The sequence below is a fragment of the Heterostelium album genome (assembly GCF_000004825.1).
Source record: "Heterostelium album PN500 unplaced genomic scaffold PPL_scaffold8, whole genome shotgun sequence".
Classification (NCBI taxonomy): Eukaryota; Evosea; class Eumycetozoa; order Acytosteliales; family Acytosteliaceae; genus Heterostelium; species Heterostelium album.
This window is the reverse complement of record NW_008805070.1, coordinates 1,864,641-1,880,928: the sequence shown is the minus strand read 5'-3', so window position 1 is coordinate 1,880,928 and position 16,288 is coordinate 1,864,641. Positions and strand designations below refer to the sequence as shown.

Genomic DNA, 16,288 nt, shown 5'->3' with positions numbered 1-16,288 from the left:
TATTTTCTTTGCATAACCACAATCATAAATTAAAATAAACTTTTAAAAACAAAGTTACCAATAGATTGTAAATATTTAAAATAGTAATATTAAATTTATTTATATGTACAAAAAAGATATGTTTATTTGGTTTGATTTTGATTTGATTTGATTGTTTTGTTTTAAAATATAAATATTATTCTTTGTTTATTCTTTGATATCACCAATACCATCAGAGTAGATTGCAAATTGTTTTTCATCTTCTGGTAAACAAGGTGAATCGTAGATCTTACAAATTCTGTTCTCTCCTTTACCTTTTCTGAGTGAGAGACGTGTGGTTGATGCGTGAGCCATGATGTGACCACCGATCGGTTTGTTTGGGTTGGGATTGAACATTGCACCACCGTCGACCTGTGCCACCACTTGATTGGTGATGACAACGGCTACACCAAACTCGTCGGCCAATCTCTGTAGGGCACGAAGGAATCGCGCCAGATGACGCTGACGATCGGACAACTCACCTCTACCGCTGTAGTCTGTACGGTACAATGATGTTGCACTGTCTACGATCAACAAGATGTAACGCGATTCCGACATCATTGCCGATGCCTGAACAAGTAGCTGCATCTGATGATCAGAGTTGTAGGCACGTGCATAAGCGACGTTGTCTAGGACGTGCTCACCGTTCAAGTTGTAACGCTCGGCGATAGCGAGCAATCTCTCTGGACGGAACGTTCCCTCGGTATCGATGTAGAGTGCACGTCCTTCACCTCCACCCTGTGCCAACGTCAACTGGCATGTAACACACAATGTATGACAAATCTGTGTCTTTCCCGTACGGAACTCTCCAAAGATCTCTGTAATCGAACCGGTCTCGAAACCACCCTCCAACAAGCTATCCAACTCTTTCGAACCGGTTCTAATTTGAACGATCTGTTTACGCTGTGTATTGAAATCGGTTGCACTGACGAAACCCATCGGTACGAGCTTGGCTGCTTCTGCCAAGAGTTTCTCTGCTTTCGGTTCCGATATATTCTTGATGGCACAGAGCGTCTTCTTTGTGGAATAGGCAATCGATTGTACTGTATGTAAACCTGCTTCTGCCAACTTCTTGAGATCGGCCGCTGTAATACCGTTACCCTCTAACTTTGATAACGGAATGGCACCTTGTTCTTCATCTTCCTCTTCAGCTTCCTCGTCTTGAACTTCAATATGTTCTTCTGTTTCTTCTTGTTCTTCTCTAACTCTTTGTCTTTGCATTTTTCTTTAAATCTTCAATTGATCTTTCTAATTAATTTATAAATATATATTAGTTTGTATGTTAACTTAATAATGAAGCATACAAAAAATTGGTATGTTTTATTCAGCACCCCTCTCAAAAATTTAAAATTTAGTGGAAAAAATCTTAAAATTTTTCCAAGAAAAAAAAAGAATTTCGCTGCCAATTGGAAGATGGTTTTGTTGATGAATTTGCTTGCTAAAAAGAAATGTTTTTGAAAATATTGTATTAAAATCAACTTTGATAAGTATTTTGAACTACATCAACATAAACAGTTGATTAATAAAAAAATATTGATTGAACATTTGACATTTAGAGCAATTCATATAGAATCTTATAATATGTGAAACTTTTGGTGATCATTGAATATACTCCAAATGGTAAATCATTAAGTTTTTGAGCTCGATAACCTTATAGATAATTTAATTGATTCACTGGATCATATCCTCCGTAAGCATACAATTCACAAATGTTTTCTGATATTATTGTTTCACTGATTTATGTTGGAATATAGTTTTGTATTAATAAGTAAAAATGATTTGATTTTTGATTGTTAGTTTGCTTGTTTACTATTTTAAACTTACATAGTTTCAGTATTCAAATCAAAAATTAATAGATATGAAACATTTAAAGGACAATATGTTGCAAATGCCAATCCATTTTGAAGATCAATACTATTGTATTGGCAATTAATTAATGGATTCTCAGGTAAATAGAAACTTGCTTTGGTTGTGAGTGTACCGGTCTATAATCATGAAGATAGATTTGAATTCATTATTTTGAATAATAGTTTGATAGGAATTCTTTTTTAAGATAGGTGGGTAATAACTACTTACTTCAGATTTGAGAATTGAAATATTGAAATGATATCTGTACATGAAAGTATAGTCGGTTGAGCAACTGTCGAATCTATTCTCACCAACAATAAAAATAAAATAATAAATGAAATAGAATAAGTCATTTTTAATAAATTACATTGTGATTGATTTTTTTTTTTCTATCAAAAAAGATATTTTGGAGTCAACTGAAGTTAACAATTCTTTTCGATGTAGAAAATAGATTCAATCAATTGTTATCGAATGACTCCTATATTACAAATATTGGGTCATGGTTGAATAAGATTCTTCGGTGACAGTCTAGATATTTTAACTTATTAATTCTTACCACCGAATGTAAGTAATAGTTATAACTGCAGTGTTATACTCTATAATTATAATTATATATGGTTAAAGCATGAACAGGTAGACTGTGGTGACATCACGTTTGAGAATTAATTTTTTGTATTCTCATCTTGCCGAATCGATACGAATTGTTCACATATATAAGTGTAGTATTGATGATCTTCTTAGTGAAGGTCCGGGTCTGACCACCGTGGTTGATGAATCCGGTACCAACAATAACAACAACAAATAATGCAACAAATGAAGTGTGTCTGTAACACATCAACTAGTTTTAAATTGTACCAAATAATACAAATACGATAGTCCTTCCACCGGAATTCAAACCAAAGTCGAAAAAGACAAAGACCGAGATGCATAACAGTAGGTTGTACCAACTCGGTTCAGAGCACCAAACACAACGGTAGCATTACAGTTGGTTGATACTTCAGAAACTACAATACCAACAGCCCCAACACAGAAACAAACAATGCCTCAGAAGAACCATCATGATAAATAAATAACCATAAATCATCAATCAATATGATTCCATCAATAATATATTTAATTTGTTCTTTCCTTATTACGCTCAAGAATTATAATCTTATCGATAAAGATCTTTGAATTTTTTGTTTTTAAAAAAATCGATAAAGGGTAATTAAATCATCTGGTTTCTAATTATTTTGTTTCCGCAACACCAAATACAACTTAAGAAGTAGAGGTCCAGCCTATTTATTTTTGGGAATTCAATTAATTTGTTAGAGACTCCAAGTTGACTTAGAATCTTTAGAGATATTGTAATCTTGTTTGTCACTATTGGTATTTTTAACTGATTTGTATATATGTATAATAAGAGAATACAAAAAAAACTGTCCAAAAAAAAACCCAAACCTATAAAATGAAATAACACATATATAATAATTTAAATAGTAATATTTATACCAAATTATAATAATTTTTTATTTTATATCAATATTGTTGATTATTGAGCACAAAACATATTTTCCAAGAAATTCTCTGGGAATTTTGTTACAAGGTTTGGAATTGTGTGGTTGGTGAATTGTTCTGTTTGAAGATCGATTGTGTATATCGTATAATTGTTTGCATAAGGTGCAACAATCACAAAATATCCATTATCATCTAATACAAATCCAACAAATCCTTCGTCATCAACAAAATTCTCTTTAAAAACATTGTGTGCTTTCTTTGTATTAAAATCAACTTTGATCAGTTGATAATATGTATTTTGAACAACACCAACATAAACAGTTGATTGATAAACATATATTGATTGAACATATGATAAAAAGTGCAACACATATGGAATCTTATAATATGTGAAACTTTTGGTGATCATTGAATATACTCCAAATGATAAAGCTTGAAGTTTTTGAGCTCGATAACCATATAGATAATATAATTGATTCACTGGATCATATCCTCCATAAGCATACAATTCACAAATGTTTTCTGATATTATTGTTTCACTGATTTATGTTGGAATATAATTTTGTATTAAATATATAGATGTTGATTAATAATAATAAGTAGAATATTAAATTGAATTTAAAACTTACATAGTTTCAGTATTCAAATCAAAAATTAATAGATATGAAACATTTAAAGGACAATATGTTGCAAATGCCAATCCATTTTGAAGGTCAATACTATTGTATTGGCGAACAATCAATGGATTCTCAGGTAAATAGAAACTTGCTTTGGTTGTTAGAGTACCTGTCTATAATCATGATGATTTATTAGAATTCATCTTTTAGATTAATAAGAGAGAGTAATATAATCAGTACTTACTTCAGAATTGAGAATTGAAATATTGTAATGACCAGGATGTGGTGCAGCACTTTGAGTCTTCATGATATAATAATCATTTCCAGAACATTTTAACAAATCAAATATATAATCTTGTATGTCGATATTATAATTTTGAAGTATTGTTCCGTTGATTAAACTAATCGATGTAAAGTTGATATCTGTACATGAAAGTATTGTTGGTTGAGCAACTATCGAACCAATTCTCATCGACAATAAAAATAATATGACTAATGAAATAGAATAAACCATTCTTTAATAAATTAAGAAAAATAATGTTTGTTTTTTTTTTTATAAATTTTACATTGGAATAAATCATCGGAATTAATTATCAAACAAAGATTTTTTGAAAATTACTTTGAATTTTTACACTTCACAACATCAAATTGTGACAGCCAGCGTAATTACCCTTGGAGCTAAAAAATTGAAAAAATTTCCTGGCAAATGGGTTCGAACTTGAGAAGCAAGTTAATGAGGGTAAAATGAAAAACAACTCAAATAAAAATATTAATTTAAGAAAAATAATTAAAAAAGAGGGTGGTAGTGAAGTCCAAGTTATAAAGTGCCATTTTAAAAAGAAATTAGTGATTTTAATTTATTGCATATATATTAATATAGTATTTATTTATTTATTTTTATTGTTTTTAACTTTCTCTATTAAATTTTTTTAAAAAGTTTTTATATTTCTTTTTTTTTTTTTGAAAACTTTTTTTTTTTTTTTAATTAAAGATTTGATCTAAACTGTAGGTAGCATCATCGTATGACTTTCTGTAGGTGGTCATGTATTTCGATCTGATATCTTCGTATTTTGGGGGGTGATTGACTTTGATGACTTTTGTTTCTCGAGATCGGCGATTTGACTTTGGATTTGGGTGATTTGGGTGTCTTGATCACTCAAGTCCTTGAGACGAGCAGAGAACACTGGATCGATGGTGGAGATCGATTGGATGAGCTTGTTGATAGCGGCGGCATCCTTGTATCTCGATTCGATGGCCTGCTTCGAGGTTTGGTAGGCGGTGCTCGATCCGGAACGCGAGAGATCCTGGAGGGCCTGCTCGATCTCGATGTGGTACTGGAGACGCGACTCAAAGAGAGCGAAGAATTGTTGGGCGAGTTTGTCAACCTCTGGAGCACGTGCGATCTTTGGTCCCTTACGGATCAACGAGAAGTCGAGACGCGAACCAACCATGAACATAACGCAGAGGGTGAAGACGGCGCCGATTGCCAAGAGTGGCTCGTGGAGAATCGAGAATGCAGCCATCGAGTAGGAGATTTGAAGGGTCTGAGTTTGTTCGATCGATGTCCAGTCACGACGCAAAACGATTACTGGACGTCCGACAGTGTCGAGGAATGTCTTACGCAAGGAATCTTCACGTGTGAATTGGAATGGTGCGGAGACTTGGATGTCCGATGCACCCTCGGGGAGCACAACGATGAGCTGGTGGTGAACAGCGTAGATATCGGCGATACCAACACCAAAGGTGGCGTTCAAAACGTAACGACCGGACTTGTCGTCGACAAACAAGACGCTCGACGATGGCAAATTGTAACCGGTGTAGAACTCGTTCTTCCAACCACCAAACAATGGGAAACGTGGAGTGATCTTAAAGTCGAGACGGTCGGCATGGTGGAAGTACTGCGAGGTCGAGATGTTTCCGATGTAGTCACGGTAGTAGAAATCGGCGGCACCAAGTGGAACACGCTCGACAATCTCGGCGACGTGAGCGGGTGATGCGTGTTGCTGACGTTGGTAGTCGAAACGTGAGAACGATCCCTTGAGAGCGGCACCACGATGCTCGACGGCGTAGTTGGTTTCGACGGCGACGTTACCCCAGTGCGATACCTCGTACTCCTTGGTGAGCGAGTTCAACATGACGAACGGTGAGTTGTTCTCAAAGTGCACGGACAACTGGTGGTAGCTGAGTGGAGCGATGTCCTTGTATGGACCGTAGACGATGCTGCTGCCCTTGACGATCGATGGTGTGAGAGTCGAGTGATTCTCAATCTTGGAGCTGGCCAACTTCAATGTTGTCTTTTGGCTGACTGTATCGTATGGTGAACTGAAATAGGTGTTCTCCTTGAAAGTCACCAATTGATTCGAAATCTGACCGACATGTGTTGGATATGGGTGTTGTTGTCCCATACCAACAATCTTGAGTTTCAATGACAAAAACTGATCCAGCTCCAACTGTTTTTCTTAATTGAACATCATATAAATTATATCTAAAAAAAAAATGTTGGTTATTAAAAAAAATTAGTTATTTTCTAAATATGTATATTTTTGTGAAGTGTGTGTGTATATTTTTATTTATATATATCAATTGAGTGTGAATATGTGGAAAGTGAGTCAAAATGAAATGTTTTCATATGAATTTGGTAAATATATCTGAAATATAGATATAAATATCTAAACATATCTATTTGTTTTGTTTGTTTTTTTCTAGAAAAAGATAAAGATAAATCCAATGAATCTTGGATGACAGAATGTTGAATGATTGAATGATTGTGATTGATAAACTAAACTTACGTTTGTTGGTTGTGTGTTTTGGCGGAAGATTTGATGATTTCAAGTTGTTGGCTGTCACCATCTATGAATGCTTGAAGACTTGCATGCTCAGTTGATGAATGGAGAGCAAATGTATATGAGGAGGCAGCAGTTGATGCTGTATTTTTGGCTTTGATGTCGACGGTCTGCTTGGCAAGCTGTGAGGTGAGGTCGATGCTACGGGTGACCTCCTCATTGAGCCAATTGGCATGAGTGGTAGCCGCTGCACTACAGACAGCCACCAAAGTAACTGTCAGAACAACCAATGAAATGATATTTCTGTTCATCTCTTATTGTTATCTATCTATTATCCTACAATCCTATACTACTATCCTACTATCCTATCTATCTTATCTAACTCTTTTTAAATTTAATTAATTTAAAATAAAAATAAAAAAAGATAGATAATTAATATATTATAATATAACAACAACAATAAAAATAAATACAATTTAACAAAACAAAAAAAATTGAGGGACCAGTCACCAAGCTCCTTTTTTTTTTTTTGCAAGTGGAGTTCAATCAATCATTTAAACCACTATTGCACATCAAAAAAAAAAAAAAAAAAATAACAAAAAAAAAAAACTTTTTCAATTTTGACTTTTTTAGTGGGAGTCAATAAAAAAAAAAAATGAAGATCAAAGGATTAAATTTATCTGTTTTACTTTCGTTTTATAAATAGAAAAGACATAAGATAAATAGATAGATAATTAAATAAAATAAATATGAGTTTTTGAGAAAAATCAAAAAATAAACTAAAATAAAAACATAAAAATAAATTAAAAAAATAATATAATATATGAATTGATATATATGTATAGACTTAAATATATTATTCTTCTCTTTTTGTAATTTCAAATATCATATAATTAATTTTATAATTATTTTGTTTTCATATACCATATTTTTAATGAACAAGTATTAAAAAAAGATGAATTCTTAATTAAAGTCATATCACTTTCCTCATCTTTTACGAATGTTTAAGTTAATTAATCTTATAGATTCAAAATCTATTCGTATATCTTAATGAATTTAAATAATCGAAAAACGAAATATTCGTTAAATTAAAAATTTTTTTTTATCTGTTATAAATTTTCAAAATTTAAACTTTTTCATTAATTTGATTTTGTTTTTGAGATCTCATTGTCTTTTGTTTGAATTTTATATATTTATATATATATATATAATAGATTAATTAAATATATTTATAATATTGTAGTATAGTAGATAGATAGTTATATATAGTCATAAAAGATGAATAGCGATACAGAGATGACTGATCAACAGTCAACATCGACAACAACAACTACCAATACTACAGCAGCTGCTGTTTCGAATAACAATGAAACATCAGGTACAAAAATAGATGAGATCAAATCAACTGTTAAATCACAGAGAGTAGCTACTCACAGTCATATCAAAGGTTTGGGTTTGAACTCGGACGGCACTGCCAATGTGATCGGTGACGGTCTGGTCGGTCAGACCAAGGCACGTGAAGCATCCGGTATCGTCGCCGAGTTGATCCGTTCCAAGAAGATGGCTGGCAAAGCGTTGCTCATGGCCGGACCACCCGGCACCGGTAAGACAGCGTTGGCACTCGCCATCGCTCAGGACCTCGGTAGCAAGGTGCCGTTCTGTCCGATGGTCGGTTCCGAAGTCTACTCGACCGAGGTGAAAAAGACAGAGATTCTCATGGAGAATTTCCGTCGTTCGATTGGTCTACGTGTAAAAGAGACAAAGGAGGTATACGAGGGTGAAGTCACAGAGATTACTCCGGAGGAAACAGACAATCCACTCGGTGGCTACGGCAAGACCATAGCGAGTGTCGTCGTCGGTCTAAAGACAACCAAGGGAACGAAACAGCTGAAACTCGATCCCACTATCTACGAGGCGATTCAGAAGGAGAGAATCACACCGGGCGACGTCATCTACATCGAAGCAAACAGCGGTTCGGTGAAGCGTGTCGGTCGTTCCGATTTCTACGCTACGGAGCACGACCTCGAAGCCGAGGAGTACGTTCCACTCCCGAAAGGAGAAGTCTTCAAGAAGAAGGATATCATTCAGGACGTCACTCTACACGACTTGGACTTGGCCAACGCCAAGCCACAGGGTGGACAGGACATCATGTCGATGATGGGTCAGATGATGAAACCCAAGAAAACAGAGATCACAGAGAAGCTGCGTTTAGAAATCAACAAGATCGTCAATCGCTACATCGAGCAGGGTGTCGCAGAGTTGGTGCCGGGCGTGTTGTTCATCGACGAAGTACACATGTTGGACATCGAGTGTTTCTCCTACTTGAATAAAGCATTGGAATCAACGTTGGCACCGATCGTTATTTTCGCTACGAATCGTGGAAATTGCGAGATCAAAGGAACCGACATTGTTTCGCCACACGGTATCCCAGTGGATTTGCTAGATCGTCTGATGATTATCCGTACACTGCCCTACTCGTTCAATGAAATCGTACAGATTCTCACAATTAGAGCAACCGTAGAGGCACACAAGATCGAAGATGACGCACTGCAGTATCTCGCAGAGATCGGTGACAAATCGTCACTGCGTTACGCCATCCAACTACTCACACCATCCGCCATACTTTCAAGAACGAACGGACGTCCCTCCATTACCAAAGACGACATTGAAGAAGTCAACAGTTTGTTTAGCGATGCCAAAACCTCTGCAAAATTACTTGAAGAGAATAAGTCAAAGTATCTCTATTAATTTATTTTTTTTTAAAAAAAAAACAACAAATCATATAACATTATTTAAAATAAAAAAAAAATAAATAGAGATAAATTAATTACAAAATCATTTATTATCTATCTTTTATTTTATCTATCTGCAAAATGATCGATTAAATCTTTATTGAATACTCAAAGAATTAAAACTAGAGTTCTTCAGATGGTAGTTTATTAATTCCTTTTGCACAAAAAAAGGTAGTTCAGTTCAAATTGGCGGACAAAATTTTTGAAGATTATCAAAATCCATTTGAAGCTTCAGCCCATGCCATGATAACAATGGAAATTTTTACATTATTTCCAAAGACCAATTCATTAAATACAAAGTTGAGACCAACCAAATCTCCGATCTCCAGCCATTAATCAACAAGAATTCATATATCAATTTGATGTTTCACCAAGGTCAACCCTTCATCTATTCATTTGGTGGAGTTAATTTTGGAAATGTTAAATATTCAATTATATTTGACCAATGGGACCGATTCTTTGTTGAAGACCAAAAAGATAGAAGATGGTGTGGAGCTGGATCAATTTCTTTTTAACAACATAATAAATAAATAAATTTTAATATATTAAATTTTTATAATAAATAATTTAATTTTATATATTTAAAAAGAATTAACTAGTTTTGTATTATTATTTTAAAGTCCAATGGATTTCAAGGTCTCATCAGAAGTGTGATTTGGTAATGTTACTTTTAATAGTGGTTCGATCTTCATGGCACGTTGGATGGTTGTCTCTGCGTTGTCGTTGTATGACCACGATCTTCTGGCAATACCATTGTTGACGTCCCATGCCAACATCATACGTGCTCGCTCCTCAGAGTCTTGTGATCCGTCCAAAACCATACCGAAACCACCGTTGATTGCTTCACCCCAACCGGTTCCACCACCGTTGTGCAGTGAAATCCATGTGGCACCACGATGAGCGTCACCAACAAAGTTTTGTACAGCCATATCGGCACAAAACTCTGAGCCGTCTACAACATTGGAGGTTTCTCTCCATGGACTGTCAGTACCACTGACGTCGTGGTGATCACGACTGATAACTACTGGTGCAGTGAGTTGTCCACTAGCAACCGCCTTGTTGAAAGCAACAGCCAACTCAACACGACCGAGTGCATCGGAATAGAGAATACGTGCTTGTGATCCAACAACCAGCTTATGTTCACCGGCTTGAGTGATCCACAAATGATTATCATTGAACTGTTGGTGAACATTGGTTGGAATATCTTCAGCTCTCAACTTTTCGATGATTTCTCGTGCGATGTCGTCTGTCTTTTGGAGATCGGCTGGATTACCACTGGTGCAAACCCAACGGAATGGACCGAATCCAAGTGAGAAGATGTCACCCATGATATCTTGTACGTAGGATGGGTAACGGAACTCCTTGGAGTTTGGCTTGAAAATATCGGCTTTGGCACGTGATGCCTCCAAGAGGAAAGAATTACCGTAGTCCCAGAACTTCATTCCACGCTTCGATAGCTTATTGATGGCATCGGCATGACGCACCAAACTCGATTCAACGAGTGATTTGAATTTCACTGGATCCTTAACCATCATTGTGTTTGCCTCCTCAAATGTGATCTCCGCTGGATAGTAACCACCGTTGTATGGGTTGTGTAGCGATGTCTGATCGGAACCGAGTTCAACATCGACGTCCGACGCCACCAGCTTCTCCCAGAGATCAACGACATTTCCATGATAGGCAATGGACATTGGTTTCTTTTCTTGTTTGGCAGACTTGATACGCTCGATCAGCTTGTCGAGATCAGAGTACACCTCCAACACCCAACCCTGAGCATGACGCTTATTGACAGCGTCGATATTCACCTCGGCAACGATACCGACGGCGCCGCAGATCACAGCGGCCTTGGCTTGAGCACCACTCATACCACCCAAACCAGAGGTAACAAACAACTTTCCACGGAGATCGTCACTCGCCATATACTTACGACCGGCATTCAGCAGTGTGATAGTGGTTCCATGCACGATACCTTGTGGACCGATATAGCAGTAGCTACCGGCTGTCATCTGTCCGTATTGCGATACACCGAGAGCATACATTCTCTCGTAGTCAGCTCTCGACGAGTAGTTTGGAATCACCATACCATTGGTAACGATCACTCTTGGACTCGATGGTTTACTTGGGAACAATCCCATTGGATGTCCGGAATACATTGACAAAGTCTGATTGTCTGTCATCTCTGAAAGATATTTCATAACCAAATGATATTGTGCCCTTTGATTGTTGTATAAAGTTAACAACCTATCTATCTATCTTGTCTAACTTATTTATAGAGTTCAACTAATAAAAATACTTACCAATTTTGGAAAACAGAACCATTACCACCATAGGTAATCAATTCATGTGGGAATTGAGCTACTTCCTTATCGAGATTATTCATAATCATCAACATGATTGCAGCGGCATGCTTGCATTTAGCAGGATATTGATCGATTGGGTAGGCTTTCATTTCATAGTTGACCGGTCTGAATCTATACATATAGATATGTCCATATCTATTGAGTTCCTCCAAGAACTCTGGTGCTAAATGTTGATGTAAACTAGCTGGGAAATATCTAAGTGAATTCTTTATTGCCAACTAAAAATAACCAAGATCGAATCAATCAATAAATATACAAGAAAGTTAAGTTTACAACAACAACAACAACAATATACATACTCTCTTTTCATTTTCAGATAGATTAATTGGACGACCTGGTGCATGTGGCACAGAGGTATCGTAAGCTGGATGTTCAGGTAATGGATTCAAAACCAAACCCTTTGTCAATGAATCTAAAACATTATTACTTCCACCCATTATTTATCTTTTTATTTTCAAATATATAAAATAACTAAATAATATAAACTAAAATAACAACAAATTAAAAAAAAAAAAACAAAGTTTTTTAGTGTTTCGATTTATGATATCAAAAAAACATCATAACTGCATAACAATTATGCAAAAAAAAACAAATTTAAAATTGAAAAAACAAAAAATCAAAAAAATAGTAAAGGGTGAAAACTCATTAATCTGTGGGAAAACTAAAAATTACATTCTAATTCGTTGTTTTTCTAAAAACCAGCCCGAAAAATTATTCTCGGGATCCTTTTTTTAAATAAATTGATTTTTTTGTTTTGCCAAAAAGAAAAAAACAGACTTTGCACCTTGGACAATCCTTTTTTAGTTATAAATAGATTAAAAAAACAAATATTTTTGTTTTTATTTGTTTTTAAATTAAATAAAAAAAATAGATAATGTTATACATATAAATAAATTATATACAAATTTGTAGATTGATTGATTTTTTTTTTTTTTAAAAATTATTATTATTGATTAATATTTGGTGATACTTTGTTTGAATTCAATTCTTTTTGTTCTTGTGATTCAGAGAGTGAGATGGCTTCCCAAATCGAATGGATCATCTGGAGATTGGAACCTGAGGACTGTGGGTTGGTGTAGACCTTGGTGATGAGGAGTGCCTCTTGGTATGGCGAGAGGATGAGTCCGAGTTGTTCGTAGGTATAGAGCAACAGCGATTTCTCTTGTTCCAAATTCTCTTTGATGGCGTCGAGACGCTCGCCCAACATGGTGATATTCGAATGGTTCTGAGTTGGACTGGTGTGTACTCCGTCTTCGTCCATCTTTTGCGTTGGCGAAGACTGTTGTTCCGTACTGCTACTTCCACTGCCACCACTACTACTACCGCCTCCACTGCTACCAAAGTAATTCCTATTGAAATTAAACACCTTGGATTGATAGAATTCCTTAACCTCTTTATTCAACACTTGTCTCTCTTTGATAAACTTTTGATGTTGTTGAGTGAAATCATTTTTCAATTGTCTAGAGGAAATGGAAATGGAAATGGATGGAAATGGAATTGGTAATTAGTTTTTATATGAATAAATTCATGATATAATAATATACATACTTAATTCTTTGAACTTGTAAATCATTTAGACTTGCTTCATGAATGTAGTGACTCCACCACGATAGTTGAACGTTGGATACGGATGCAGGTGAAGATACTTCAGGGGTGTTCATAAATGCAGGTTGTTGATCAGGTGTATTTGGAATCTGACAAACGGAAATAGAGTTCTGAGAGGATACATCGGCATCCAGTAAAACCAATTTGGCTTGTGTACATGGATTTACAATTTGTTTGATTTGGTCGGTATATACATTGTGTCGCGATTTCAGTGTCTGATAGAACAGCTTGAGAGTGTTGGTGATCTCACCCATTTTCTGTTCGTCTTGAAGATCGTCTTGTTGACGGTCGGATTTCGTGCCGAGTTCGAGACGCTCGATCAACACCGAGATGTCTTGCTGCTCCTCGGGTGGCGGTACGAATATCTCCTCGGGATCTTCCTCGTCGGATTCGTCACCGGTGCATCCTGGAATGTCGGATTTTCTCATTGGTGTGCCGCCACTGCGCAGGATTGCATTCTCCTGGAGTAGTCGATTCGCCAGTTTACGAGCTTCGTGATTCTCACGCTTGAGCCGCTCGATCTCCTGCTCCAATCCCTCGATTTTCGCTTCGATATCGGTGATGTACGCCTTCTTACGCTGTCGGTAGTTTCTACTGGCCAGATTCTGACTGGCTCTTCGCCGGTTCTTTTGTTTGTCGGTGAGATTGGGATCGTCAAACTCATCGTTGAGAATGAAGGAATTGAATGGGTGAATGGGACCAGACGATTTCGATTGAATGGTTTGTACGAATGGGACCTGTGAAAAGATGGCAGGGTCTGGAATCGATGCTGTTGCTGTACCAGATTGTGAAATGGGTGATTGTTGTGGTGGTGGTGGTGATACCGCTGTTGTAATTGGTTTGTTAACATTGTTACTATTGTTGTTGGCTTGTGGTATAACATTTGGCATTGGTTTAGAGTGTTGTTGTTGTTGAGCAGGTGAATTCACAACGTTATGATCGATACTAGGTGATGATGCAATGGTAATTGGTGACGATGGATTTGAACTACCAAAATGATGATTATGTAATTGTTGTGGTTGTTGTTGTTGTTGTTGTTGATTTACAGATTGATTTCCATTTATACTTTGAATTTGAGGTGATACTTTTGGACGTGATTGTTGATATATCATCTTTGGTTGTTGTTGTTGTTGCTGCTGTTGTTGTTGTTGGTATATATTCATTGTCTGTTGTTGCTGCTGCTGTTGTTGTTGTTGTTGTTGTTGAGGTGATTGTTGATAAACTATTTGTGGCTGTTGAATTATTTGTGGTGGTGTAGTTTGTTGTATTATAGTTTGCTGTTGTTGAGGTGAAAGGTTTTGAAGTGACTGTTGTTGTTGATTCTGTTGTTGTTGTTGTTGATAAAGTAATTGTTGTTGTTGTTGAGGTGAAAGGTTTTGTAATATAATATTATTTATTTGTTGTTGTTGCTGTTGCTGCTGTTGTTGTACTTGTTGAACTTGTTGTACTTGTGGAATCGATTGTTGTATTATATTTTGTTGTTGATTTGGTATAAATTGTTGTTGTTGTTGTACTTGCTGAACTTGTTGATATATCTGTTGTTGTTGTTGTTGTTGATTTGGAATATATTGTTGTTGTTGTTGTTGTGCTTGTTGCTGTTGCTGTTGTTGTTGCAGCAATAATTGTTGTGCTTGTTGTTGTTGCAATTGCTGTTGAATATTATAGATTGATGAACCATCGTTGTTCAACGCTGACAGCAACAATAAGTTCTTTTCATCGTTGAATGGTAGAACACCCATATTCTCACCGCCAAGCATCAAATACATTCGATTGTGATTCGCACTAACATTGTTATTGAAATTGGCCAACATTGACTGTTGTTGAATTAGCTGCTGTTGCTGCTGTTGTTGAATTCGATTCAGATTGGTCAGAGCAGCTGTTGTTGCCGCTGCCATTGAGAACTCTGATGTCTGCTGTTGTTGTTGTTGCTGTTGTTGTGGTTGTTGTTGTACTTGTTGTTGTACTACTTGTTGTGGTTGAGTTTGTACTTGTTGTTGTACTTGTTGTTGTACTACTTGCTGTACTACTGGTTGTGGTTGTTGTAATTGAGTGGTTGGCATAGGAGGATCTTCACTGATTCCGAAATAGTCGTAACCATCAGAGAATGCAGAAGATATCGAAGAACCACCGATGTGTACTGAACTCGATGGTGGAAACTCATCGTGAATCAGAAAATCATTCATCATTGGATTACCTCCTCCATTTGTGCCATGATGTACTTGTGTGGTAAACATTTACAAGATATATATCTTTTTGGAACAAGTTTTCTGAATTTAGTTTATTTTATTTATTTTTGATGTTTATTATTATTATTACTTACTTACTTCTTAATTGACTATTCTATTCTATTTTTTTTTTTATAAAAGTAATTAAAATAAATTAAATTAATAAATAAAACAGATACTAGTAGTAAGTTTTTGTTTGATATGAAAAAGAAATATATTATTATTATTGTTGTTGTTTATGATTTTTTGTTTAGTTTTGGTTGGTTGTTTATTATTTTGTTAGCAAAGTTGAATTGAGTTGAGTCAACTTAGTTTGTGTGTTTGTTAGTGTGTTCTGTTCTTTGAGTTATTTGCTGCTTGTTTCATAAATGTTGGTTGTGGTTGGTTGATGGTGCTATTGTTGTATTCTTATTTTCACCACTGTAAAGATAACTAGTTTTACTTTTACGACGACTATCACTTCTGACAGGCACTCACTTGTTTTAACAATACTTGTTTAACAAGAAAAGTAAAGTAATTAAAAAAAAAAAAACAAATTAAATA

At 35.7% G+C, this 16,288-nt stretch overlaps 6 protein-coding genes across 6 annotated transcripts; 1 reads left to right on the top strand and 5 right to left on the bottom strand.

The window, feature by feature from the left end:
• Nucleotides 1–186: 186 nt before the first annotated feature.
• PPL_08383 (RAD51 family DNA repair protein) lies at nt 187–1,239 on the bottom strand (the record flags this gene model as incomplete). Its single annotated transcript, XM_020579200.1, has 1 exon — nt 187–1,239. One exon carries the CDS (start codon nt 1,237–1,239, stop codon nt 187–189), a length of 1,053 nt encoding a protein of 350 aa, XP_020431039.1.
• A 2,158-nt stretch (nt 1,240–3,397) lies between these two features.
• Nucleotides 3,398–4,494, bottom strand: PPL_08382 (uncharacterized protein; the record flags this gene model as incomplete). Its single annotated transcript, XM_020579199.1, has 3 exons — nt 3,398–3,902; nt 3,993–4,153; nt 4,225–4,494. 3 exons carry the CDS (start codon nt 4,492–4,494, stop codon nt 3,398–3,400), a joined length of 936 nt encoding a protein of 311 aa, XP_020431038.1.
• Nucleotides 4,495–4,961: 467 nt separating this feature from the next.
• On the bottom strand, nt 4,962–7,074 carry ost1 (dolichyl-diphosphooligosaccharide-protein glycotransferase; the record flags this gene model as incomplete). The annotated part of the gene is made up of 4 exons (XM_020579198.1): nt 4,962–5,034; nt 5,067–6,394; nt 6,417–6,465; nt 6,770–7,074. The coding sequence occupies 4 exons, from the start codon at nt 7,072–7,074 to the stop codon at nt 4,962–4,964; spliced, it is 1,755 nt and encodes a 584-aa protein (XP_020431037.1).
• A 967-nt stretch (nt 7,075–8,041) lies between these two features.
• Nucleotides 8,042–9,511, top strand: rvb1 (RuvB-like helicase; the record flags this gene model as incomplete). Its single annotated transcript, XM_020579197.1, has 1 exon — nt 8,042–9,511. One exon carries the CDS (start codon nt 8,042–8,044, stop codon nt 9,509–9,511), a length of 1,470 nt encoding a protein of 489 aa, XP_020431036.1.
• Nucleotides 9,512–10,169: 658 nt separating this feature from the next.
• On the bottom strand, nt 10,170–12,352 carry uroc1 (urocanate hydratase; the record flags this gene model as incomplete). The annotated part of the gene is made up of 3 exons (XM_020579196.1): nt 10,170–11,769; nt 11,853–12,133; nt 12,215–12,352. The coding sequence occupies 3 exons, from the start codon at nt 12,350–12,352 to the stop codon at nt 10,170–10,172; spliced, it is 2,019 nt and encodes a 672-aa protein (XP_020431035.1).
• Nucleotides 12,353–12,861: 509 nt separating this feature from the next.
• Nucleotides 12,862–15,754, bottom strand: med15 (bZIP transcription factor; the record flags this gene model as incomplete). Its single annotated transcript, XM_020579195.1, has 2 exons — nt 12,862–13,375; nt 13,464–15,754. The coding sequence occupies 2 exons, from the start codon at nt 15,752–15,754 to the stop codon at nt 12,862–12,864; spliced, it is 2,805 nt and encodes a 934-aa protein (XP_020431034.1).
• Between the last annotated feature and the right edge of the window lie 534 nt (nt 15,755–16,288).